Raw genomic sequence first — 27,933 nt, 5'->3', positions numbered from 1 at the left:
TTTCCGCAATTGTCAATTACATAAATTTTAATGGCAAGGGCCTCCCCAGCATACATGCCTTTCCATGGATCAAAATCAAGATAAGCTTAGGTTTCTTACAGATTATCTTAGACCCTATAGCCACATATTATCTTAAACCCAGTAATGTTTCTTTTCCTAGAAAATTCAAGCAACACAAAACAGAAAAGTCCCAGCCAGGACCCTTATTCGCTGTAAACATGACAAGGGCTACACTCAGTAGACAAGCATGCATCTCATTCTTTGGAACGTTATAATTACATTTTCAGGAAGAATGAAGCACCCGAGACCGGTATTCTCCAAGTGCCCATATAGGAAAAATGTTCCGATATGCAGAATAGCTGATCATACAGTTCTTGTTGAAGACTCCCATGATTTCCTGTATGAAGAAATGTTGAAGCTATTAAACCTATTCAGGCATGGGAGTCAGCAAAGTTGTTGCAATGGAAATCAGCATGCATACTCATTTTCTAACCAGACATGTAATCTATATAATTGAAACAAATTACTAAAATATTTATGGGGTTGCAGATCAACTTTCTTATCCAAATTCCAAGCATTTGTTTTTGAGCTTCCTGGGGTTTTCCTAATGAGTCTCATGACAAGTCTTTCACATTTGGTACACGTTTTCAAGAGCTACAAAGGATCAATTAAATGCTCATAAGCCTGATACTGTTACAATGTTTTTCAAGTATTACCCTCAATCGTCAAATTATTCCATTAACTTTTACCAAGCAACTTTAACAGAATGACAAAGGCCTGTTTGGATGCAGTTTTTAGAACCTTGTTTCCTGTTCATGAAAAAGGAAAAAGAAAAAAGAATGCCAGAGAAAAGGCATTTGGTGTGTGCAGATAAATTACAGAAAATAAAGGGAAAATTTTTTGAAAAACAGGGAAGAAGCATGGGGCATGAATAACTACAGATAAGCCCTTAACTTCCTATTCTTAATAATTTCGATTTCTCACAGGGGGAACCAGCCATTAGGTGACCACCTAATTGTAGTTTTTGCATACAACAGAGAAAATTAAAAATAATGCAATGAATTTATAAGAGTTACCTCCTGAGGAAAATCTCCATTCTTCATTTGGGAATTTATTAATATCCTTGCAGCACGGTGTAGTGGGTTTGGATCTCTCCCAGCCTTTCAAAAGGAAAAGAACAACAAAAAATAGAAAGTAATGCAATGAATTGTCTAAAGCTAAAAACAACTAAGAATTCACAAAAGCCCTGAAACCATATCCAGTCATGGAAAAGCAGAAAAGCATGCAGAATTGACATATAAACAAAGGGAGCGGAGAAACCCCCCATATCCCTGAAACAAAGGAGGTACCTTGTGATAGGGAACTCATTTTTCATCAATTTATGGGAACTTTAATTCACAATATCTCATGTTTCACTAGAATGATTGAAGAAGATTTATGGTGTAAATCTGGAACTTTAATTGACATACAATTGCTTGAAGAAGATTACAATCTGGAGTGACAAAAAACAGAAAAAGAACTAACCTAGTCTGGATAATTTTGGTGCATTCTATGAACATGCAAGCAAAAGAAAGAAAAACTCAAGAGATTATAAGAGGCAAAAAAAGAATAACTGCTACTTTCTTTTTGGTGCAACTATTTCTTCAGAACAATGTATGCATCTATAGGTGAAAATCACGACAAAATCTGTATCAGTGAACAAAAAGAAAAACATCCAAATGCCCGCCTTAGTGCACAAAACACCAAACGCAGAAGCCAACTTTAAATATAAATATTCCAAATTATTAGAAAGAGGGAAGTCTTGTAATGAGGTATCCCTACAGCATAGCCCAAGAGCTAAATACAATAATTTAGATATTTTAGACCCTCTCCCACTGAAATTATCATAATACCCCAGACTTCTAACGAAAACCCCAACTTATTAGAATGTCTTACCATAGATTGATTATTTTCTTTTCACCAACAAAGAACAAACATACCAAATATGGAGAAACAGAGAAAAATGGTATAGGAAGTTTTAATTAACAACACATTATAAAAAACCTCGAGGACGCTAAATTAGCATCAAACAGCACCACTAGTCTCCAATTTTACCTGTCCAGCATCAATGAGAGCCAACATAGCCCAAGCAGTATTGACATTATGTGGCTTATCTTCAGGGAGATTTGTGTACACCTGTTTAAAGAGGCATTAGAATAATCAACCATACAAGGCAGTGGATATGAATTATTATAAATAGTATCAAGATAGATGATGAACAGAGATAATAAATGAATGTGAATTGGATTAGGCTATTCCTAAAATTGGTTAGAATGCAGCCAAACGCATCTTACTGAAGTTCATTAACTTGTGTCAAGTTACATGATAAATCAAGGTTCTTATTGTTATTCAATGCAAGTAAGATCTATGGGAAAAAAACTCTACTTAATTCCAAAGAAAAGGTGCACTATTGGTGCTCTGCAATAAATTCTATGGTGAGCTACCACAAAGATGATAGCAATCTTCATAAAAGCTTGACTTTGCAGATTTATAAGGAGCATTTATTAAGAACAACCATCATGAGAAACACTAGAACTATAAAGGAAAGAAATTCCACAGAGAATGGAAATCAAAACCTTGTTCTGGCATGACAGATAACTCTCCCCCCAACCACCTGAACCAAGCTCCTTGGACAACAGATAATCACAAGCCTTACGAATGCAGGGGCAATTACTGTATGTGTTTCCAGCAGCTATCAATCCCTTTATTCCAAACCACCCACCATAAGTGAAACAGACTCCCCACGATCCATACCTGTCAAAAATACTCAAAATCAATTGCACACACATAATGACAGTCCTATAACCCCTACAAATATTAGGTACTGCTTACATTAAGCTGAGAGATTGATACAACAAAATAGCAAAAGCATGCAGCTATAGCAAAAGAACAATTTCTAGGGCTTGTGCAGAGATGTAAAAATAATTAATTAAATAAATTAAAACAAACCAAGAGCCATCAGGAGCCTGTATGTCTTCAATGAACTTTGCAGCCTTAGAAATACAATTTTCTATTTCGTGCCTTCTATGCTCAGGATATAATTTCTTGAACGATGTCAATGCTTGAATTGCAGCTGAGGTACATTCCACATATCTGCAGTGCCACCCAGGTAACAGCATATAAGATTTTCTCCATCAAATCAAACTACAAGACAACGCACAACCCTACCCACTCCTTTCCCCCAACAACCCACCTCTTTTTTTATTATTTTTTTTCCTTTTTTTTTTCTTTTTTTCCAGGTGGGTGAAAACAAACTAGAATTATGCGTAAACATTAGAAACTGAAGAGTGATTAAAATCTTACGGATAATCAATGACAATGTCCCCAAAAGTTTCAGCAGGATTGATTAACTGAAAGATAGAACAAAAAGAACAAATAGTTTGAATTTTTTCCCAACACAATTAAAATAAACTGCAATTTAAGATGTGGAGGACCTTGATAGCACCACAAATTTATCTAATCAAGCAAAGATAAGATCATGTGTTGATGGAAATAAGGAAAATAATGGTGCTGTATGCCCACATGAGGTTTAGTTCTTCAGCTTCAGCATAACAAATATTCGGAATGTTGTAAATGTGCAAAACATGCAAAGAAATTAAGAAAAAGAAAAGTTGAAAACTGTAGTTTTCACATACACTTTCAATTTTCTAAAATGTTTAGTTCTATCACAAGCCTCAACAAGATCATCGCTCAATTATTTCCTTTGGATTTCCATCTTTGTGACGCCATCCTGGATTCTATCTCACTTTTATCTTTAGTTCCATTGGACTCCCATCATTGCAACATCATCCTAGGTTCTATCTCAATTTATCTTTAGTTCCTTTGAGCTCCTTTCAATGCGATGCCCTCCTAGGAGTGCCAGATGCTATTTAGCTCCCAAGCTTCTAATTAACATAAACTTGCAGTTCAAATATAATCTTTATCCATTATCCTTCAAAGAAGACGAATGAATGAAATTCATGGAGGAGAGAGAGAGAGAGAGAGAGAGAGAAGGAAAGAGTGAGGGAGACCGAGAGCGAGGGCTTCTACGCCTGAGGGAAAGCGATGGAGAAGAGCGAGGGCCTCTGCGCCTGAGGGAAAGCGATGGAGAAGAGAGAGGGCTTCTGCGCCTGAGTGGGAGTGATGGAAAAGAGCAAGGGCTTTTAAGCCTGAGTGAGAGTGTAGAGGGAGTTATCCTCTCAGGGCCTCGGAATAGCTCAAGGAAGGGTAGATTTAGTGTGGAGTCGAAAACCTTTGAGATTGAGGTAGAAGGAAAAGAAGGGCAAAATGCAAGCTACGATCATGGAAAGGAAAAGAGGGATCTCGTCATGGATAAGAATGGGACTAAAGAGCTTAGGGCTCTTTTTTGAAGGTCTGGTTCATTGCAGTAAGGATACGAGTGTTGGAAAATGGGGAAGAAAGTGGAAGGAAAATGGGAAGGCCTATTCAATGGTGCGCGATGAAAACAAAGGTGGGTGCTTCATCCGATTAGGAGTTGTGGACCTGGAGAATAAAAATTTCAGCATTTTTATCCCTAAAGGGAGAGGAGCAGTGAGAGGCTAGACTTCAATGGTGGATACGCTACGGTGTCTGGGTATTGATAATGAAGGGAAGGAAGGCCAGAAAGACGAAGCAATGTTGCTGAAGCCTATTATGACGAAAACCTTTGCGGAAGTGATCAAACAGCCGATGAGCAAAGGAAGAGCAGTGATCAAGGTGGTGGTCAAAGATAATGAGCTAAGCCAAAACTTGAATAAATTGGTTCACTATTTGGTTGGGTCCTGGAACCCTAATTCAGGGATGGGGGATGACCTGAAGAGTTGGGGGACCCTCTTGGCAAAATCTTGGGGACTGAAGGGCAACTTAGGACTTGCAAAACTGGAGAGGGGTAAGATTCTGCTAGAATTTGAACTATTGGCAGAAGTTGAGAATGCCCTAAGCCTTGGAAGCATTTCGGTGGGGGAATCCTTCTTCGCCTAGAAAAATGGAGTCCCAAAACCGGGTGCCTGTCGAAAGGGGAAAAAAGGCGTGAGGCATGGGTGTGAATCGTGGGCCTACCCGTCTCCTTATGGGATCGAGCCATTCTGAGAAGGATAGGGGAGGAGTGTGGGGGGTTTCTTGCAGTCGACTCCCAAACAGAAAAGCTAGAGGAGTTGCAGTGGGTGCGGATTCTGGTGAAAATGAACGAAGAAGAGCTTGCCAACGTCGTGGAAATATAGATTGAAGATTTCTGCTACGCGTTAACCCTCTGGTGGGAGGTTAGGCCAGTCTTGAAAGTGGGGCCGATAGGGAAGAGAGGGTTGAAGACTGTAACAGTAGGCGAGGTTGGGGGTAAGTCTCATGCATGCGCAAGTAAGCACATGACGGAGGAGGGCGGTGTCACTAGGCTCGAGGCCCTACCGCCGTCTGTCGATGGGATGCGGGGCCAAACATGCGGGTCAGGGCAGCCTGTGGAGTTTCTCTTGGGTAGGCCGCTTGTGACAGACCTCGCCTAGTCCCCTTGGAGCTCTGACTTGGCCCCTAGGTCTTATGGGACTATCCCAGCTGGTCTTGAGGCTAGGTCGTCTTGCTCTGGGTCATCTAGGTCGTTTCTTACTGGGTCGTCCTTTTATGAGTCGTTACATAGGATGGAATCGGGGTGGGCTAAGGCCAAGGAGCCTTTAGTGGTGACTAGGCTAGAACACCAAGGCTCGCTTTTGCCTGGTGCAAATGGTTTAGCCCCTTCTAGTGAGGCCCGTCCCCTGGTATTGACTGGCCCATGCCTTTTGGAGGGCCCAAACTCTGGCATCTCCTCTTTTTGGATAAAGGACGACTTGAGTAAGCAGGTGGAGGTGGAACCACGATCTATGGAGAATTCAAAGACTGACGGCACCTTATTGGAGGAAGCTCTAAGGTATGGGACCACCTCTAACCCTTTTGGATTGTTGGTTCCTGTCCCCTTTTCTTCTCCCTCTTCTATTTCTGGTCAGACTCCTTTGGGGGAGTATTACGACTTTTCTGGGGCTGGTTGGGAGATAACCCAGTGGGAAACTCAGTGTTGCATTGTCAATGGCTCGGGGTCTACAGAGCAGAGGACTATTACTAGTTGGGAGTTGATGGAGGTTAATAATGGCAACAATGGAGAATGTGGAGATGAGCTATGCTTGGTCCGTACAGTGCCACATGAAGCTAGAGGATGGGAAGAGGTCAATTGGGAGGGTAGTGAGTTGGCTAGATTCAGCAAGTTCCTAGGGTTTTCGACAAAAGGCTTGGAGAAAGACATTTTGGATTTCTTGGTCAAGATCAGAAAAATGAGAGAAAAAATCCATAGTAAAGTTCTTCTGGACAAATCGAAATTTGAAAGGGAATTGAAAAGACTAGAATGCTCCATTAATTACGAGGGAGGGAAGAAGCAGAAGAGTGGTACACAAGAAAGAGGGGGCCAGATGTTGGAAGTATAATGAAGTTAAGGTTGCTAAGCTGGAACGTGGGGTGAGCTAATGATAGCTCCAAAAAAAAGGTGATTAAGGTCATGATTAGGAATCAAAGGGTGGACTTGTTTTGTCTTCAGGAGACAAAAATTCAATCAATGTCTGAGAGTGTGGTGAGGAGTCTAGGATCTGGGAGGTTCCTAGACTGGGGTGCAATGGATGCTCATGGTTCTACTGGTGGAATTTTGATCTGTTGGGACAAAAGGACCTTAGAAGTGCTTGAGATGGAGATGGGACACTTCTCTATTTCATGTAGGCTCAGGAATGTGGAAGATGGGTTCGTCTGGATTTTCACAGGAGTTTATGGGTCGTTCTCTAGGGAGGAGAGAGAGGCTTTTGGGAGGAGTTAAGGGCAATTAGAGGCATTTGGAATGACCCCTGGTGTTTAGGGGGTGATTTTAATGTCATCCTCTCCCAAAGAGAAAGGAGTAGTCAAGGAATGATAAGTGGTGCAATGAGAAGATTTGCCCAGGTTGTTGATGAATTAGAGCTTCTAGATCTTCCATTGCAAGGTGGTGTGTTTTCCTGGAGTGGGGGTAGGAACAACCAATCTTGGGCTAGACTGGATAGATACCTTGTGACCCAGAACTGGCTTGATCAATTATATGGGGTTGTCCAAAGCAAGCTATCGAGGTCCACTTCTAACCACTTTCCCATCTTACTGAAAGGTGGTGGGTTAAGACGAGGCCCCTCTCCGTTTAGGTTTGAAAACATGTGGCTGAAAATGGATGGGTTTAAGGACCTTCTTCGGGGATGGTGGCAGGGGTCTGGGGTGAGTGGGAGGGCCAGTTTTAGATTGGCCTCTAAGCTAAAGGGGCTGAAACAGAAAATCAAAGACTGGAATAGGGATATGTTTGGAAGGCTGGAAATTAACAAAAACTTGGCTCTCCAACAAGTCGAGTTCTGGGATAGGGTGGAAAGTGAAAGGAGTCTCTCAGTAAGTGAAACGGAGATGAAAAAGTAGCTAAGGAAACTTTCAAAAAGTGGGTTCTGTTGGAAGAAACCCATTAGAGACAAGTGTTGAGGGAGTTGTGGATTAAGGAATGGGACAAGAATACAGGATTCTTTCACCGGATGACCAATGCCCATCGAAAAAACAATTCCCTGAACATAATTAAAATTAACGGGGCATGGAGGACTGAGGAGCATTACGTGAGGAAGGGGATTGTGAACGCTTTTTAGCAACTGCTCTCTAAAGAGTTAGGCTGGAAAACTGATATTGAGGGATTGCACCTCCAAAGTCTAAATTCCAGTGAAGCTGAAGGCTTGGAGTTGTCATTCACTGAGGAAGAGATCCACTCTACCTTGTTGGAAATGAATGGTGACAAAGCTCCTAGACCAGATGGGTTTATAGTGGCTTTTTGGCAATTTTGTTGGGACTTTGTGAAGGAGGAGATTGTGGATCTATTTAAGGAGTTTTTTTAGCAAAGATCTTTTGGCAAAAGCCTCAACACCACTTTCCTGATCTTAATTCCAAAGAAGGAGCTGGGGCCCTTGGGGACTTTCGGCCTATCAGCCTATTAGGGGGACTGTACAAACTCTTGGCCAAGGTGTTGGCAAATAGGTTGAAGAAGGTCCTAGGAAAGGTGGTTTCTGTGGACCAGAATGCCTTTTTAAGGGGCATACGGATTTTGGATGCCTTGCTTCTAGCTAATGAGGTGATCGACTTCTGGCACAAACGTAAGGAGAAAGGGCTGATTTGCAAACTGGATATTGAAAAAGCTTACGATAGCATTAATTGGAATTTTCTCATGAAGGTCTTGCACAAGATGGGTTTTGGGTCTCGGTGGATGGAGTGGATTTGGTGGTGCATTTCAACTTCCAAATTTTCTATCCTGGTCAATGGGGTGTCAACAGGCTTCTTCTCGAGCTCCAAGGGGCTGCGTCAAGGAGATCCTCTATCTCCTTATCTCTTTGTCCTGGGTATGGAAGTGCTAAGTGCACTCATAAGAAGGGCAGTTGTTGGGAGGTTCATCTCAGGTTGCAGCCTTCGGGGAAGAGGGAGGATGGAGATGAATGTCTCTCATCTACTCTTTGCTGATGACACAATCATCTTTTGTGAAGCAAGGAAAGAGTATCTAACCTCTTTAAGTTGGATTTTAGCTTGGTTTGAGGCGGCTTCGGGGCTAAGAATAAACCTAGCTAAAAGCGAATTAATTCCTATTGGAGAGGTAGAAGAAATTAAGGAAATGGCAGTGGAGCTTGGGTGCAAAGTGGGGGCTCTTCCTTCAGTTTATCTAGGGCTGCCCCTTGGAGCCCACCACAAGGCCATATCTATGTGGGATGGGGTGGAAGAAAGAATGAGGAGAAGGTTAGCCTTTTGGAAAAGACAATACATTTCTAAGGGCGGGAGAATTACCCTCATCAAGAACACTTTGGCCAGCATTCCTATTTATCAATTGTCCCTTTTTTGAATGCCCAAGATAGTGGCAAGAAGGCTTGAAAAGTTACAAAGAGACTTTCTTTGGGGAGGGGGAAGAATGGAAAGGAAAATCCACCAAATCAATTGGGAGGTGGTGTGTACTCAAAATGAGAAAGGAGGTTTAGGTATACGGAAGATCTCCTTAACAAAGCCTTGCTGGGCAAGTGGATATGGAGGTTTGCCTTTGAAAATGACATTCTTTGGAAGAAAGTGATTGGGGTGAAGTATGGTCAAGAAAGTTTTGATTGGCGAACTAATGAAGCTCGTGGGGCGTTTGGAGTGGGGGTGTGGAAGGAGATTTTGAAGGAGGCAAATTGGTGTTGGGATAACATAATGTTTAAGGTGGGTAAGGGGACTAAGGTAAAATTCTGGATTGATCACTGGTGTGGTAACGAGGCGCTATCCAGAATTTTTACTTAGTTATTTGCCTTGGCGCATAGGAATGCAACGGTTAATGAGGTGTGGGACTCTAGCCTCGGTCAAGGGGGCTGGAATCTCATATTTGCTAGAGATTATAATGATTAGGAGCTGGATTTAATAGGAGCTTTGTTTAATATGCTGAGGGACTTCAAGATCTCCCAAGTAGAGGACTCAGTGGTATGGAAAGGTGGGGGTCAAGGCACCTTTGGAGTCAAACATGCTTACAATTTGCTGGTTGCTCCCAATACCCTAGCCTTCTCGGTTAGATGAATTTGGGTGGACAAGGTCCCAACTAAAGCTGTCTTTTTTTGCTTGGGAGGCTACATGGGGGAAGATCCTCACCTTGGATAGGCTTCAAAAACGAGGGTGGCAGTTTCCTAATTGTTGTTTTTTGTGTGGTTGTGAAGAGGAAAATGTAAATCACATTCTTTTACACTGTATAGTGGTCAGGGTCCTCTGGGAAATTGTCCTTGCCTTGTTTGGGGTTCATTGGGTGTTCCTAGAGACAGTCAAAGAGGTGTTACTTAGTTGGAGGGGCCCTTTTGTGGGGAGAAGAGGAAAAAAATCCGGTATTCCATCCCGTTGTGTATTTTTTTGACGGTATGGAAGGAAAGAAATAGATTAGCCTTTAGGGGGGGTTCTTTGGATATACAAAAACTCAAAAATTATTTTGTTTGTAACTTGTGGAGTTGAGCTAGAGTGTACACGGGAGAGGAGTCCTCTTTGCTTTTAGTCTTTTTGGAGTGGCTAGCGACTACTTAAGGGCCAGTGAGGCTGCTTCTTTCTTTTGTTTTTGGGTTTGGTTGCGTTGTATACTCCCTGTATGCTTTGTGACTTCTTGCCCTTTAATTTAATTTGTGCTCACTTCTCAAAAAATAATATTGGAAAGAAGACATTCTATTATTCAAATGAAGCTTATGACATATAGTATCTATCTAAGCTCTCATTGGGATAGTTTCTTGCTTTAGCAAGATGCTGAACCCATGATTTTAAAATGGCAATCTTGGAATCATGAAAGTTTCATTAAAAATAAAATAACGTACAATATAAGCTTAAAAGAATGGCTTTATAAGAAGTGACATTGCCATTGCTTTTTATTAAGCTTCTAAACTTAGAAGCAGCTTTTTTAAAATTATCCAAACACATATAAGCTCTTTTCTAGACTTAAAGAAGAACTTTTGACTCACAAAAAACCAATCCAAAAATGACCTAAGTGACTTAAGCAAGTCTATCCAAATTATAGCAGATTCCGGAGTATGACATACCACTTAATGGTTCCAATCCCACACATATTATCAAGTAGCAATGGAGCTGCTGTATGTAATATGACCTTCCTCAATCAATAAGCAAATCAAGGTGTTGTTTCAAGTGCAACTTTGCCTTGAAGGAAAAAAGAAAGAAAGAAAAAAGAGGGAAAGAAAAAAAATCCGATTCCATCTATCTTTGAATTTTATAACAAGCCCATCTCACCTTCCTTTCAATAATAAAACTAGATGACAACTCATTTTATTTAGAGAATCAACTGTGGAGCAGGCTTCTCCATGGGAAGTAAGGTCACAATAGTTTACATCATGTTGTTCCCTAGTTATGGTATATGGAACTTTCTTTATCTTTAAGGTCCACATAGTTAGTGAAAATTTTTCTACCCTGGTTCAATAATCATCAATAAGATGGAAAAGCACAAGGATTAATTGCTAAAAGGAAGAATGATTTAGAATGAGAAAAAACAGAATTTATAGAACACCGAATTCTTTACCAAAAATCACAAAAAGAGAGCAAGAAATCTAGAATACTCAGTGAAACTTTTCACATGGATGCTTTTAATGTGGACATTCATTTGGAACCCAATTTCCTACTTATTGACAGGAAATGTGTCTTGGACTGTATATGCTACATTCATGGGGCAACTTCAGGAGGTGAAACTAATAAAATGGCATTAGCATTTATCAAAGTTACCTCAAACCATCGGTAAGATCTTGTCAATTCGTATGTTCCAAAACCACCATCTGCATTCTGTTGAGATTCCAAGGAAAAAGCTATAAAATCAGTACTACACTAACCTGAAGTCAGACAGCAGGGAATCTTAAATATTGATAATCAGAAAAGAAGGGAGAACAGGCTGAACAAGGAATTATAACTGGTTCCCAAAGCACACACTTGTAAAAATCTTCAACACAAAACTTGAGTTGAGAATCCCATTCTAGGTATGCTAGCAAGATTCAAAAACAAGTTTCAGCCAACAAGCATAAATTTGTAGTATACAAGTATTGTAAAATCTGATCTGAAGTTATATAATTATTGGAATAGCTTTGTGGCCTAGAACTTTTAAGGCAATAATAAATTTTTTAGAACTGCACAGAGAAGAACAGGTCAAAATAATACCTTCAGTGGTTTGGGATAGATTGCATGATCCACTCTTCAATAACACCAATGTTGTTAAGTAGGAATGGACTCTATGTCAGAAAGGGACATAAGAGAGAGTGTCGGCTGCCCTTTTGAATCCTTTTTGAACAATTTGGCAGGAGAGAAATTGGAAGATATTTGAAAATCGCTCAAATCCCTTTTTATGTGCAGTTTTTCAGAATGTGTAAAGCTTTGTATAGAAGAGGCATCTATGTCTATAAAGTTACTCCGAACCATGCATACAAAGTTATTTGTCCACTGCCGTGAATATAGACTATATTCTGCACTTTCCAAAAATCCTAATTTTAAAATGCAAAAACACCCATACCTATACCCACTCAATATGTCCATACCTGTAATGAAAGGATAACATTTACAGCATCAAATAATTGCTCCATATCTAATGGTTCCCCAACTGTTTCCAATGGAAGTTTAGATAATAATAGAACAGCCTGCACAAGAGAAATAAACAATAAAAGTGTCCGTATAACAATTATTTTGAGTTAGTTCAGTTGTTACCTTCAATCCTTCTGCTGTACAATCAGAGGTGGGCCATCCATTATCAGCAGTTGAGAATGGCCAAGCACCTTTGGAAATGTGACGATACCAAAATTTGAGATCTCCAGGACAATCTTCTAAGACCTTGAAAACAAAGTAGGAATAGTTGAGTAAAATCATTATGGACAACTGCTAACATATGTAGGTGATTTATGAGATCAAACTTCAATAGCAACATGAACCTGAGAATTTTTTATGAATTGGTGTGCCTTCCTTAAAGTCAGACCAGACTCTTCACCAAGGTTTGTTGAAATAATTGCTTGAACAGCAAAACAAGTATCCCATAATTGACTTCCATTATAACCCTGCAGTAAACAGATGGATAATAAAATTCAATAATTTCCAAGGAATAAAATACAAAATCTGCCTTTACAACAGGCCACTATGAATGGATACAGCCACTATAAATGGCTACATCCACCAGAAAAAGTAATATCACAATTCTCCGTAACATATAAAATGGAAATGGCATGCTGAGATAAACTAGAAAGAGACTAATACTACTTACGGACCTGCATTTTCATGCCGTCTTCAGCAATCCACAAATAATCAAAAATTCTTGGAATATGCAACTTAAAGGCCTCTGAGTTTGGATCTTCAATCCAGCAGCAAAGCATATTTAACACCTGTACAAATCAGATAACAGGAAATCAAGAGCTTCATGGAACAGAAAAGAACAGACAATTAGATCAAGTGCACCTGAGTAGAGTGGTCGAATTGAAGAATCTAACTGGTTTCGTTCTTAATTAATAGTAATCCGTACATTTATTGAACTTAGTAATCACTACATTTATTGCAGTTCAAAGGACCTTTCTATACTTCACATGTACCTTGTTCACAGGCCCTATGCATATATACCGTGTATTCTCATCTTCATAGTGCACATGCTGCATTACAGTGCATAAAGCCTTCTCTCTCAACTTGTTTCCGGGCCAATGCCCCAGAATAGGCTCAAGCACCTTATGAAGAGATGCCCATAGAATATCCTGAACCAGTGGATGTGGATAGTATAGATCTTCCTGCCAATAATTGTAAAGACAAATATCAAAATCAACTGGGAGCCTAAAGCATAAGAAAGATGCAACTGATCTTCTTCATAAATTTCCCTCTTAAATGCTTATTAAAATGATGTCATCATCATGAAACTGCAAATCAAATAAACTCCAAGGAGAAAAATGATACAAATTAATCGAAATGTATATTTCTGGTTGACTTGATTTAGAATTTTAAGGAAATATAACAGTTGAACCACAACAAAAACCAGAATTTATTTGTAAGTTACATACAATAGACTCCCATTCTTCATTAGTTGAATTAATTTTCTAAAATAGGGAGAAACAAATGTCTTATATTAATTGAATAAGGAAGGGAAACATGCTTCCTTTTATAAATAAGCTAGAAGCTGCCACAAATCAAACTAAATCTACAATTGTACAACTAGATTTCTAGGAACAAAATAAATTTAAAATATACAACTTATCCCTAAAAAACAAAAATAACTTTTCCTTAAAAAAACAACAACAAATTATCCCTAAAAAATAGGTAACAACCAGATTATCCCTACAAAATAGGTAACAAACAGATTATCCCTACAAAATAGGTAACAACCAAATCAGAAAAATTATGATCTAATTAAGATTCTTAACACTCCCCCTCAAGTTGGTTTGAAGATGTCATTCATGGCAACTTACTTACTAAATCATCAAACTGCTTCTTTGGCAATCCCTTAGTGAGTATATCTGCAACTTGTTCAACCGTAGGCATATAACGTATAATAGTCAATCCATTTTCCATTTTCTCCTTGATAAAATGTTTATCAACCTCGACATGTTTAGTTCTATCATGGAGTATTGGATCATGTGCAATGGCAATGACAGCTTTATTATCACAAAAGACCTTCATAGGTAAAGGGCTAGCAGCCTTAAGTTCTTCAAGTAATTGTTTAATCCACAAAACTTCACAAATGTCATGGGCTATAGCTCTAAACTCAGCTTCAACACTACTTCTAGCCACAACACTCTGCTTTTTTATTCTGCCAAGTCACAAGACCGTCTCCAACAAAAGTACAATACACCAAAATTGATCTCCTATCAATTATACTTCTTGCCCAATCTACATCAGTAAACACATCCACTTGGAGATGTCCTCGGTTCTCATATAGAAGTCCTTTTCCTGGAGTCCCTTGTAAGTACCTTAAAATTTTGTACACAACATCAAAGTGTTCCTGATTTGGTGAGTGCATGAATTGACTCACCATGCTTACCGAAAATGCAATATCGGGACGAGTATGAGAGAGATAAATAAGTCTCCCAACTAGGTAGTGATATTTCTCTTTGTCAATCACCTCTATTGGACTTGCTGGTTGGAGTTTCAAATTTGGTTCTATAGGAGTTTTTACAGCCTTACATCCAAGTAAACCTATTTCACTTAATAAGTTAAGTATATATTTTCTTTGAGAAATGAAAATACCTTTCTTGGATCTAGTAAACTCCGTACCAAGAAAGTATTTCAGGGGATCTCAATCTTTTATCTTAAATTAATGAGTTAAAGCTTTCTTCAATCTCTCAAGTTCTAGACTGTCATCACTAGTTAGTGTAATTTCATCCACATAAACTATCAACACAACAATCTTTCCTTCTCTTAAGTGTTTATAAAACATTGTAAGGTCGGCTTGACTTTGAATATATCCTTGAAGCTTGATTACCTTTCCAAATCTCTCAAACCAGGCCCTAGGAGACTACTTAAGACCATACAAGGACTTCTTTAATTTGTAAAACTTTTTTTTTCCTAACTTTTCTGCAAAACCCGGTGGTAAATCCATAAACACTTCTTCCTCCAAATCGCCATTTAAGAAAGTGTTCTTCACATCTAATTGATGTAAAGGGCAATTAAAATGTATTGCAAGAGAAAGTAAAAACTGGATGGAATTAATTTTTGCAACATGGGCAAAGGTCTCTTGGTAATCAATTCCATAGGTTTGTGTGAAACCTTTGGCTACTTGATTACTACTCAAAAAGTGTTATTTCATAGCTTGTAATTAACTCGTTTAAACACTTTTGAGTAGTAGTTATCACCTTTTAACCCAATTAACATATTAAGGACCCTTGCAATCAATTCTAATCAAATTGTGTTAAGTTTTGGTGTTTTGATAGCTTTTTGATCACCAAAGCAATCCGTGATTGAGGAGAGTTCTTTGGAATCCATGGCAAAGCAATGGAAAGCTCAGAAACATGAAAAACCAAAGCTTTGAAGTCCTTTTCCATAAGCAAATCCGGAATGCAAGGAGCAAAAGATGTCCGGACAGGGCGTCCGGACACACTATCGGAGGGCGGTGGAACGTGGGCTGTGGCAGGCTATCGGAATGACGTAGCAAGACTTGCTCACTTTAGTCAATGATCCGGACAACATATCCGGATAGGATATGTTATCGTCCGGGTGTGATGTTCATGAGTGCCATGTGCTTCTCCCTGAGGGAGTCCGGATAGGGGAGCGCGCCACGTATCCTCTTGGGGAATCCGAATGGAGTTGCTCTGGATAGCAATGCGCGCTCCATGTCATCAGGGAGAGGGGTCCCTACACCTTGCACACGCAGACGGTCCCCCTTGCGACATAGCTCATTCCACCCAGGGAAATAATTCTGTCCGACCGACATTCCACCTTCTCCGGATATCTCACATCCAGATGGGAGAGGAGGGCGTTTCAATTTCCCCGGTCAGACATGTCCAGGTCCTCTGATAGGATATTTCACATCTGGCGCCTGACGCCGGATGGGAGAGGAGGACGTTTCAACTTCTCCGGTCAGACATGTCCGGATCCTCTGATAACGCTTACCCGGAGAGTTTTTCTCTCAGTATACAGTATCGCGGTGTTCTCCTGAAGCTTCCTGATATTTCCGACTGACTTTTTGAGATATTTTGTTTTAGATATTTGATGTCTAAATCCCCAAACTCTCCTTGTAACCCACCTATCATAAGATTCCTTAGTCTTTAAGTAAGAACAAAGGGGTGAATAACCTCTTATATATAGTTGTAATTTTCTTTACAATCAGAGAGATCTCGGGAGCTTGTTCTTGGAGACAACCTTTTGTAATAGTAAGAAATATATTTTACAGAGCACTTGCTCTGTTTTTCCTTCATATTTTTGTTTTCTCGTTCTTTTTATTTCTAGCCAACCAAACTCTGAGGATTTTTCCTCAGAGGATGAGTGGCTAGGCTCTTCGTCTCTTGGAGTGAAGAAACCCGGGTAAGTTTTTTCATGCATAAATTGGAAGTTTTGTTGTTTTAGTTTTTAATGAAGAGAAAGTATGACCCGTTAATGGTTTTTATCTTTTTAGTTAACTTAAAACGCCTTTAACTCACCTGGGCCAACACTTGATAAGGCAAGTGATCTCCGTTCATTGAGATGCACTAGTTTATCTCTTGAGAGCCTTTGGGAGGTGGTTTGAAGGTAGGATTTTCTAGAATAGCCAACACTTGGTAAGCTTTTGGACTCTAAGGAGACATCCATTAGTTATCTCTTGCGAGCTTTTGACGGGTAATCCAAGGTTAAAGATCACCTTGAATGGCAAATGCTAGGTGAGAAGCATGAGCCATTGCAAGGTGCATCAGTAAGAGGGATTTAGTGTTTGAACCCATTAATGGGAAGCATCTGTACCGCACCGGTTAGAGAATTAACTATATGTTAATTCTCTAATGCGAGGAAAAGAAACAAGTGACCGGAACTCTCCTTTTTGTATGAGGAACCTGAGCCTAGTAATCTAAACTCCAAGAAACACTTTTCTTTATAAGTAAAATCAGTTACTATTTTTGGTTAGCTTAAAACCAATCCTTTTTTAAACATCTTTATGTTTTCTTTTAAAGCTAACCTTGAAATGAAAAGACACCAATTCATCTTTGGATTAATATCAATTGTGGAGTGAAAACCCATCCCAGTGAACGACCCTAGAGCCACTATGCTATGCTAGCTAAGGCTATCCTAGTACATGGTGTAATAGGTTATAAATTTTGTTGATTAGTCCCTTCTGAGAACCACAATCAAGGGACACCAGCTGGACACGTATGAAATCGCATCACTGTCAGGGACCATTGAGAGGACATGAATCAGCTGAGACACCAATTGGGAATGAATCACTACTAACCTTGCTTTATATCTTTCAATGCTACCATCGGGCTTACACTTGATTGTGAAAACCCACTTACATCCCATTTTCTTCTTCTTCTTAAAAAAAAAGATGTTTTAATTAGTGAAAAAGAGGGAAATACTAATTTATTTATGCCAAATAAAATTGCATCACAAATAGAGGGAAAAACTCTACAATCTATCTTCATTGAGTTTCGTGTTTATACTAGGCATAGGTTTAATTCTAATACTAAGAATAATGAAGTCAATCTTGAGCATGGTCAATCATCATCTCCTAGTTCTCAAAATCTAGGTAATCTTCCTATAGACTTCACTCTTTTACCTCTTTCTGATCTTGATATCCCTATTGCAATCTGAAAAGGAGTTGGGAATTGTACTAACTATCTCATTGCCAAATATCTGTCTTATCAAAGACTCTCAAAAAAATATAGAGCTTTCACTTCAAATATTTCACTTATTCATTCCTAGAACTATACATGAAGCACTAGGACACTCGAAGTGGAGGTTAGTAGTTCAAGAAGAAATGAATGCTCTTTTGAAAAATAGAACATGGGAAATTATTGATTTACCTATATGTTAGGAACAAAAATACTAGGTTTTGGTTGTTCTTGTTGTCAAAACTAATCTTCATTAGAGCTCCCCCCCTGAAGAGTAGTTTTGTTATAAAAAAATATATATTTTTTCAATAAAGTAGACATCCATACTAACATGAATTTTCCTAGTGATAGGATTAAAACACTTATACCTTTTTTTATTAGGAGAATAACCTAGAAAAATACATTTTTTGGTTCTTGGATCAAATTTGGATCAGAAATGAGTTGGCACATGGACGAACACTGTACAGCCAAATATTTGAAGGGTAAATTTGAAGTGAGGTGTGTGTTTGGAAAAGTATTCTTAAGAGTTTGTAAAGGTGTTGCATAGTTTAAAGCCCTTTTAAGCATTTTATTAATCAAAAAACAACTTGTTAAAATTGCATTCCCCCAAAGGTGTGTGGGAACATTCATATGAAACATAAGAACTCTACCTACTTCAAGTAAATATCTGTTTTTACGTTCTACAATTCCATTTTGTTGAGGAGTGTTCTTACAAGTTGATTGATGTAAAATACCTTTCTCTATTAAAAAAAAAAATCACCTAAACAATCATTATAAAATTCTATTCTATTTTCACTCCGAAGAATACTTATTTTGGTTTGAAATTGGTTTTCAACCATAAAATAAAATTCCTAAAAAAGTTTTGCAACCTCAGATTTAGAGTTCATTAGATAAAGCCAGCATAGACGTTTGTGATCATCAATAAAAGTCACAAACCATTTTTTTCCTGGTTAAAATAGCAATCCTAGAAGGACCCCAAACATCATTATGTATCAAAGAAAAAGGCTTTGAGGCATAATATAGTTTTATTTTATAAGAATTGTGATGGCTTTTGGCCAAAAAAACAAGTTTCACAATCAAAATAAGTACAATCCAATCCTTTAAATAAACCTGGAAACAAATGTTTTGAATAGAAAAAAACTAGGACGTCCTAATATGTTATGCCAAAGCATTATTTGATCAAGCATAGGGATTGAACAAACACTACCAATAAATCCCTGAGCTTGTTTATTCTCAAACTAGTTGTCATCAAAATAGTAGAGATTGTTGATCAACCTAGCACTACTAATCATCATCCCTGAGTTCAAATCCTAAAATTCATAAAAAAGAGGCACAAAAAACAACATGACAAATAGAATCCTTAGATAAGCGACTTACGGATAAGAGATTACAAGAGAGTCTTGGGACATGTAAAACAGATTGTAAAATAATCTTATCAGACAAACGAATAGAGCCTTGCCCGGCAATAGAAGATAAGCTTCCATCTGTAATACATACTTTTTTTATTTCCAAAACAAGGTGTATAAGAGATAAACAAATGAGATAAATTAGTTATGTGGTCAAAGGCACCTGAATCTATGATCCAAGGTGCAAATAATGAAAGAGTATGCACACAAAAGGCTACCTGATTGAGTTAGAGATGCTATAGGAGTACCAAGAGTCGGCGAAGCAGGTTTCAGCAATTGTAGTAGTTAGTCTAATTGTTTTTTGCTCAATGAGGGTGTCTCAGTAGGGAAACAATTAGGGTCACCTTGCTTATTAGTCTTCCATTCAACCGGCTTCCAACCAGTTGGCTTCCCATGTAATTTCCAACAGGTTTCACAAGTGTGGCTTGGTTGATTACAATGATCACACCAAACTTTTAGCTTGTAATCCGGACGACGTTGGTTATTAGGATTGCAAGAAGCCCATGTTGCAATGCCTAATAAGGTTGAGTTTTCCATAGGTCCAAAGAGCTTCTTCCCAAGCATAATATTCCTCTGAATTTCCTCTCAACGCACTTCAGAGAATACTTTACTTAGAGAAGTGAGAGATTGTCGACCAATGATTCTACCTCAAACATCATCAAACTCAACATTAAGTCTAACTAAAAATTTGAATATTTGTGAACTTTCTACCATCTTCTTAAAATAGTTAAAATAGTCCGGATTTTTCCACTCATAGTCATCGAATTAGTCAAGACCCTACCATAAACCCCTAAGCACATTAAAATATTTGGTAACCAAATTCTCACTTTGACGAATATTGCCCGATTTAAGTTGTAACTCATAGATTTGGGACTGATTTCCAATGTCTGAATACATCTAAATAATGTTGTCCCAAAGAGCTTTGGTAGTAGGATAACACATATAACTCAAGTTAATCTTCTCTTTCATGGAATTTACCAGTCATGCCATGATCATGGAGTTTTCTACATCCTAAGTGGCAAAGCTACAATCAGTATTTGCTGGTTCTTTGGTGTCACAAGTCAAATAACCAATTTTACCTCGACCCCTAATGTACATCCGAACATATTGTGACCATCTGAGAAAATTTGTCTCATTAAGGCTAATGTGGTGATTTGGGCAGAGTGGAAATGAGAATTGGATGTGGGTAATTTTGAGGAATTGGAACCGGTTCTAATGGAATGAGTAGATTCATAAATTTCTAACATGGTAAAGAGATACAAATAGCAAAGGAAATGGAAGAAGAATAGAACTAAAAAATAATAAGAGCAAAAAGAAAGGGAATAACCAATTAACCTATCTCTGATACCATCTAGAATAGGGTAAAAAAAATATCGTATATTAATTGAATAAGGAAAGGAAACATGCTTCCTTTTATAGATAAGCTACAACAAATAAAACTAAATCTACAGTTGTACACCCAGATTTTTAGAAATAAAATAAATTTAAAATATACAACTTATCCTTAAAAAAATACAACAGATCATCCCTAAAAAATAGGTAACAACCAAATAATAAAAAAATGATCTGATTGAGATTCTCAAAAAGTTTCAAAAGATTGGCTCATCTTTACAAGAGAACCTATTTCTTTTCACAACAACCAAAAAACTTCTCCTAGACCCTTGGCTACTCAACAATAAGCTTAGAAAAAAAAATAACCAACCCCTACAGTTATTATTCATAAAGCATCAATGCAATCCACAACTCAATAGGAAATACATGAAATTTATATATAAAAAGATTCATATGTGTTGCATTGTAAATTTCCATTAAATTCCCAAATTCAGGAACATAACCTGACTTTAGAGATCTTTTTCAATGACAAATGAAAATCATGGTGTTCATATATGTTAGACATCCTAATTAATATCTGCAAAGTATTGATATTATTTTAACATCTACACCTAACTAACCAAACTGCCAATAAACACATTGAATTACATATTGATAAAATGCTTATATTATATTTTAAAATGGGTCATACACATGTTAATCAAAGCCACCATAAAGAATAATTATTTTATTTTATTTTTTTGCAGAAGAAAGAATTGATCAAGGAACCTTAGAAGCTTTAGTCTAAAAATATTATCTTTATTGGAATAAAAAATAAATAAATAAATAATTTTTTTTAAAAATGTTGAATATAGTAAACTTCACATGGAGTTAAAATAGACAATGACAAAAACAAAAAAGAACAAAAAAAACTCCACAATTAGATCAAGATGTCAACATGACAAAGCAACTCTTGCTTATATCTATGTTATTTTCAAGAAGAAGCATATATGGCACCACCACCACCCTTTCATCCTTAGTGAAAGGAGAGTTATGCATGAGGTATGGGCTTAAAGCAATCCACTAAAGCACAATTGGAATACTTTGGTGTTGCATTTTGTACTTTTAGCAATCAAGTTTCAATTAGACAATACAACACAAGCCCATAGTTGAACCACTACTTTTGTGACTATCATACTTGCTGACAACACAAAATAAAATTTTTAAGGTTAGGAAAACATCTATTGGCTTTCTCACATAGATCCAATCAATGTATTTATAACGACTTGCACCCACCACGTAGATATTGTCCACTCTGGACCCAAAGGGGCCCTTACAGCTTTAAAATGTGTCTATAAGGTTAAGTGGAGCATCTACATATATAGTGCCAGAAACTTTCTCATCTGTCTGATGTGAGGCATCACAAACACCCTCTCATGCAAACACAACACCCTCGTTGTGCCTCATGGGATTGCAGGACCAAATAGACAAACACCCCCTATGGGGTCAAACAAACCTCCACACTAGGGTCAAAGATCGACTCTGATACCAATTGTCATGACCTGCACCCAACCATGTAGATATTGTCTACTCTGAACCTAAAGGGGCCCTCAAGAATTTAAAACTCGTCTACAGGTTAAGAGAAGTCTCTACATATATAGCACCAGGAACTTTCTCCATTATCCAATGTGGGACATCACAAACACCCCCCATACAAACACAACATCCTCGTTGTAGGGCTAAATAGACAAATACCTTCTACGGGACCAAACAAATCCCCACACCAGGGTCGAGGATCAGCTTTGATACCATTTGTAATTACTCGTTCCCAAGTGTGTAAAAATAGTCTACTCTGGGTCCAAAGGGGTATTTGTCTATTTGGCCCCATAACGAGGGTGTTCTATCTACATGGGGGGTGTTTGTGATGTCCCACATCAAATAGGGGAAAAATTCCGTGCTATATATGTATAGGCTCCTCTTAACCATGTAGACATGTTTTAAAACCATGAGGGTCGTTTTGGATTTAAAGTAAAAAATATCTACACGGTTTGGAGCAGGTCGTTACAAATTGTATTAGAGTCAATCCTCGACCCCAACGTGGGGATTTGTTTGGCCCCATAGGGGGTATTTATCTATTTGGCCCCACAATAAGGATGTTGTGTCTGCATGGGGAGTGTTTGTGATGTCCCACATCGGATATGGGATAAAGTTCTTAGTGCTATATATGTAAAGGCTTCTCTTAACCCTATAGACGTGTTTTAAAGTCATGAGGGTCCCTTTGGGCCCAGAGCAAACAATATCTATACAATTGGGTGTGGGTCATTACAAATGGTATCAAAGTCAATCCTTGACCCCAGTGTGGAGGTTTGTTTGGCCCCATAGGAGGGTGTTAGTCTATTTGGTCCCGCAATCCTATGGAACACAATGAAGACGTTGTGTCTGCATAGGGGGGTGTTTGTGATGCCTCACATCAGATAGAGGAGAAAGTTTATGGCGCTATATATGTAGAGGCGCATTTTAACCTTGTAGATGTGTTTTAAAGTCATGAGGACCTCTTTAGACCCAGAGCAAACAATATCTACACGATTGGGAGCAAGTTGTTACAAATGGCATCAAAGTCAATCCCCAACCCTGGTGTAGGGATTTTTTTGGCCTCACATAGAGTATTTGTCTGTTTAGCCCCACAACGAGGACATTATGTCTGCATTGGAGGTGTTTGTGATATCCCACATCGGATGGGGAGAAAGTACCTGATGTTATATATCTAGAGGCTCCTCTTAACTTGGTAAACATGTTTTAAAGTCCTGAAGACCCCTTTGGGCCCAGAGCGGAAATTATCTACATGATTATGTACGGCTCGTTACAATATCTCCTTGGAACAAGAGAGATAAGATCAAGACATGGGGAAAATTACTTCTAATAGATATTGTCTTTGATCTTCTAATAGATACAAGTATGCTTCAGAATGGAGATAAACTTATAGACATCTTAGTGATAGTTAACATAAAATCTATCAACAACTAATAGGATAAACTTTAAGGGGATAAACTTGTTGATCATCAAAATATGCAAGGATACTGATCAGAAGCAAAGTACAAGAGCTAAAATAGCATCATAAGGGGATGGCAAAAGATAAAAGCATGAGTTCGGAAGGAGAAAATATGCTAACCAACCTTGGCACATTGATTGCGGGCTTTATTCCAATCTACTTCTTGATAAGGGACTATGTACAGCTCCTTTCTCAAAGAAATAATTGTAGGTGTAATTGGACCAACAAACCTCTTCCCATATATGTACGACATGGGCAAATACACCATTCGGCAATGACACCACATTCGTCCTATAGATAAAAATTTGAAAGTTTACCACCAACAAATAAAATCCTGCTTGCAATGAGATAAAGCCAACCTGAAAAGCCGCCTAATTTATTGGTAACTTGTTTGTCAAGGAGAATAAAATTAAAGTCTTTATTAAAGTGGAAACAGAACGCAGATCTATTAATAAGGGAGAAAAAACCTGAGCAAAGTAATTAAACAATCAATTAAAGCTTTGATGGTAATGAATTAAGGAATAAAGAGGACACTTTAGGGGAAAGTCCCCAAAAATATAAATAAAATTAGCAAGAACCCATATGCGCGGAAAATATTTTAAAAAAAATAATTAAACTAGCCCTTTCAAAGGCTATGATTCTATTTAAAGAAATCTCCCTGCTCCATAGTTTGTTTCTATTATCCAACATGAAGAATAAAATTAGATACTACAACTTTTCTCGAACATAAGATTCTTGTCCTAGTTGTCCAAAAGCAATTTTAATTCTCTAATCCTTCATTATGCGTTACAATCATCTCCACTTTCTAGCCATTTGACTTTCCCCACTTGTTAGGATCTTTGTTATGCATCAAGTTGGTATGATTAATAACTTCTTATTTATATTTACACACACACACAGTGAGAGAGAGAGACCTGGATGAATTGGAAGAATGTAAGGACATAGCCACACTTCTGGTGGGAGTGGATTATTTCCAAACCATTCATATGCCCCAAGTACCTATGGCCATCAGAAGCATATCAAATGTCAACTCATAATTGCAAAACAATTAATATTTTTACTCAAGCCAAAAGTTTCTAAGTTCATACAGAAAGCCACATTTTCCCCCAAGAAGTTATTGCAGTTGCACCCCCATGGTCCAAGATCCATTTTCGCCCTTTTTCCATTGCTCCTTCTACACCAAAACCTCCTTCACCAAGCAATCTTAGAGTAACATAGCTTAGCACAGTACCAAGCATGGTGCTCGGGCCCTCAATGTGTAGCCCCCAACCTCCATCTTTGTTCTGCAACAAAATGTGTTATCCCTTTAATTGCTTTTGTTTCTTCACTAGCAATATCAGAGCTAGCCAAGTAAATGGTAAAAGGCTTCATTTGGTTGAATTTTGTAGCTTCCCATCAAAACAATAGCACTTTACATGAGTATGTAGAAACAATAATGTTGAGGAAGTACTAGTCTCAAAATGATATCAAAAGAAAATTATGACAACACAATAATTTATGTTAACATCTCTGTCATTAGATTCCTGAATCCTATAAAATGAAAGAGAAGTGACAATTAAACTACACTTGTACAAAAGCTTAACATGGTATCAGATCATGGAACCAGAACTCTAATATTATGTTAGACTACCGTTTGACACAAAAGCTAAAGTTCATGTGCAAGTGGTAGTTTAACACCAACGAAAGACCGTAATACTTTAAGAGTGCCAAAATATAGGAAAACAATCTTGCCTGATGATTGAAAAGGTATCTGCACATCTCACGTTGATGTTCTATTGATAAGACAACATTCAGAGCTCCTGTAATATATAAAGTAATGACCTGTCGCAATTTTGTCACCCAATTGTCACATATTCAACAAGGAAATAAGGATTAGATAAAATGGAAATTGAGACACATGAATAAATCATATATAGAAAAAAAAGATTATATTTGGCCTTCTCCATTGGGTTCTGAAAAGACTTGCATAAACTTCAATAGAGATGAAATGAGATTATTAGATGAAAAAATAAAAATGGTTCTCACCAGATTCAACCCTGACAAATAGCATTGGTTAATTGACAAATGGAGGAACATGTGCCATTCAAAAAGCCAGCTCTTACCAATCCGGGTAGTAGAAACATAGGACCCCCATAATCCCCTGGCCAATGACCATCGTGTGCCTGCATAGTTGAATAGAAATTTAAGCCCCTTCGTAAGGTAGTCATCACCACCTCCTCCGTCACTTCTTCCAAATCTTGAACTTTGATTTGTGGCAAGTTTGAGGCGCATGGGTTCTCCCTTGCAAACTATATTTCAGAAAGAAAAGGTTATAAATATAAATAAGTTAGAATGCAAACATAAATAAGAAATGCAATGAAATTACAAACTTAAATCCTTGAAACACATGTACAATGTGTTCAAACCATGCCCAAGGTCTGCTAGAGAAGTGTCAATATCCAACATGTTTTTGACTTGAACATGAAAACTTCTAAAACCAACCATACAACTTATTTTTCATTTCTCTTCCTGCTTTGAAAAATAAAATGTGGAATTTGGTGGTCCAAAAATTGATTGGCCACGTAAGCAAAGTTAGTTAATTAACTAACTGAAAGCATACCTGTTTCGTTTAGTTTTTCCATGTACTTGTATAAAAGGGTGAAGGAAATAGAAAAAAAAAAACATAACAAAGGTGTGAGTTTTCTAATTTACAAAACAAGTGTGAGAGGATTTCAAAGTTTGAATCTTCTTCATTGTACTATGGAGAGAGCTTGAAAATTCTCAAAGATTCCAGAGGGTGTAAAATGGTTCATTCTTAGTGGGTTTTTGGAGGTGATCTTGATCCGTAGATGTAGGATTCCAATTTTGGATCCGAACAACGTAAATTCTGCTTGTCTTGCTCTATTTTTCTTATTTCTGGAATTTTTTTCTTTGTCTGCTTAAATTGGTATTCGATCTCATTTTATTGAGGAACTTGGATAAAACCTCAACATAAAAGAAGTCTATATCTCTCAAGTTTGTGAGCTATTTTTTTTCAAAGTATAAAATCTAGCATTTCTTGCACGGGAATATTTTGGCATATCAAGTTAATTTGGAGATTAGCATCATAACTAAGCCCGATTTCTAAAACATCTCTCTTTTAGCATTATATGCAGTCAGAAACCCATTTGAAAGCTTTGCAAAAGACATCTTCATTAATTAGCATCAATGCAAAAGCACTCTAAACCTCAAAACAAATGAATGTTCTATAAGCAACTAAAAACCTAACATACTGATGACCATGATCATGACATAATAGTAGGTAATAACAATAAAAACAGTAAAAAAACAACAGTAGGTTCGGTTCTTGTTTCTTCCTGAAGTTCTAAGAATCATTGAAGAGAATGCTTCTGGCTTTAAATATGAAAAGATTGTAGTCTTTCTACCAATTAAAGACATACACACACAACAAATATAGGATGGACTAAGATCAAAACAGCTCTAATTCAAGTACTAAATTTTCTATATATATGGGTTGTCACAGAAGTTCTCTCTGCCCAATGGGCTTTAGATCTGTCCAATTCAGTTGGGCTGGGCTGGATTTGGGTTTAGGGTACAGCATGAAGTTAACCCAAACCCTCTGCACAAAGCATAACTCCAAAATTCATGTTTTCCTTCTCTCTTTCCATCTATTAAAAGACTTTAATCTGTCTTTTTCCATATACTACTTCATTTCACATGTTGTTTATATATATGCACTCATCTAGTACGTATAAGAAGTTGAAGACGTAAGCTAGAACAAGACTAATTAATTAATCTAAGCTCAAGCTGTTCACCCTATGCCCACTTGGCGCTTTCTCATTATATTATTCTTCAGTGTATTAAATTAACTAATTAAAGAAGTAGGACAACTCATCTAGTGCATATTTTGACACAGATGGGATCACCTGCATTCGCCAGAGAAGATCACTGCTGGGCTGAACCGGAAACCGATTTTTCAGGAAATTTTCACGAGCTGCTTCGACCTCAGCTCGCTCTTCTGGGGTTCCATAATCAGGATCAAACTCCCATATCTGTCTTCCCACGAAGTTGTTGGTGCTGTAGATGTAGGGATCATTGCCTCCATCTGCAACCTTGAGCCTCCACATTTTCTAACTCACCAAACTGAAGAGATATATCTCTATATATATCTAAGTTCACAAATATGTGTCTCCCTTCCGAAAACACCTGCTGATCATGCAATCACCAGAAAGGTAAGACAAGCTTTTCTTTGCAGTAAAATTAAGTTAAAATGATACAGACCAAGGACAGAGAGATGGGTGCTGGGTGGGCAGAGAAGAGAGAAACTTCAGAAACTTGGAATGGCGAGTTCCAGGAGGGAATCGCTCATTCATATAGAAGC

At 38.0% G+C, this 27,933-nt stretch overlaps 1 protein-coding gene across 1 annotated transcript; it reads right to left on the bottom strand.

Moving 5' to 3' along the window:
• LOC117922565 (cycloartenol synthase 2-like) lies at positions 1 to 27,933 on the bottom strand. Its single transcript, XM_034840711.1, has 18 exons — positions 27,479 to 27,933; positions 25,676 to 25,861; positions 25,305 to 25,394; positions 24,662 to 24,856; positions 24,488 to 24,572; positions 23,698 to 23,864; positions 13,122 to 13,310; positions 12,804 to 12,917; positions 12,474 to 12,596; positions 12,253 to 12,375; positions 12,087 to 12,185; positions 11,287 to 11,343; positions 3,343 to 3,389; positions 2,989 to 3,132; positions 2,616 to 2,793; positions 2,095 to 2,175; positions 1,077 to 1,160; positions 1 to 397 (listed from the first exon to the last, which is right to left on the bottom strand). The coding sequence occupies exons 1-18, from the start codon at positions 27,677 to 27,679 to the stop codon at positions 284 to 286; spliced, it is 2,277 nt and encodes a 758-aa protein (XP_034696602.1). The 5' UTR covers positions 27,680 to 27,933; the 3' UTR covers positions 1 to 283.

Source organism: Vitis riparia, chromosome 9, assembly GCF_004353265.1.
Source record: "Vitis riparia cultivar Riparia Gloire de Montpellier isolate 1030 chromosome 9, EGFV_Vit.rip_1.0, whole genome shotgun sequence".
Classification (NCBI taxonomy): domain Eukaryota; kingdom Viridiplantae; phylum Streptophyta; class Magnoliopsida; order Vitales; family Vitaceae; genus Vitis; species Vitis riparia.
The sequence above is the reverse complement of the archived record's forward strand: the minus strand, read 5'-3'. Positions and strand labels throughout refer to the sequence as shown.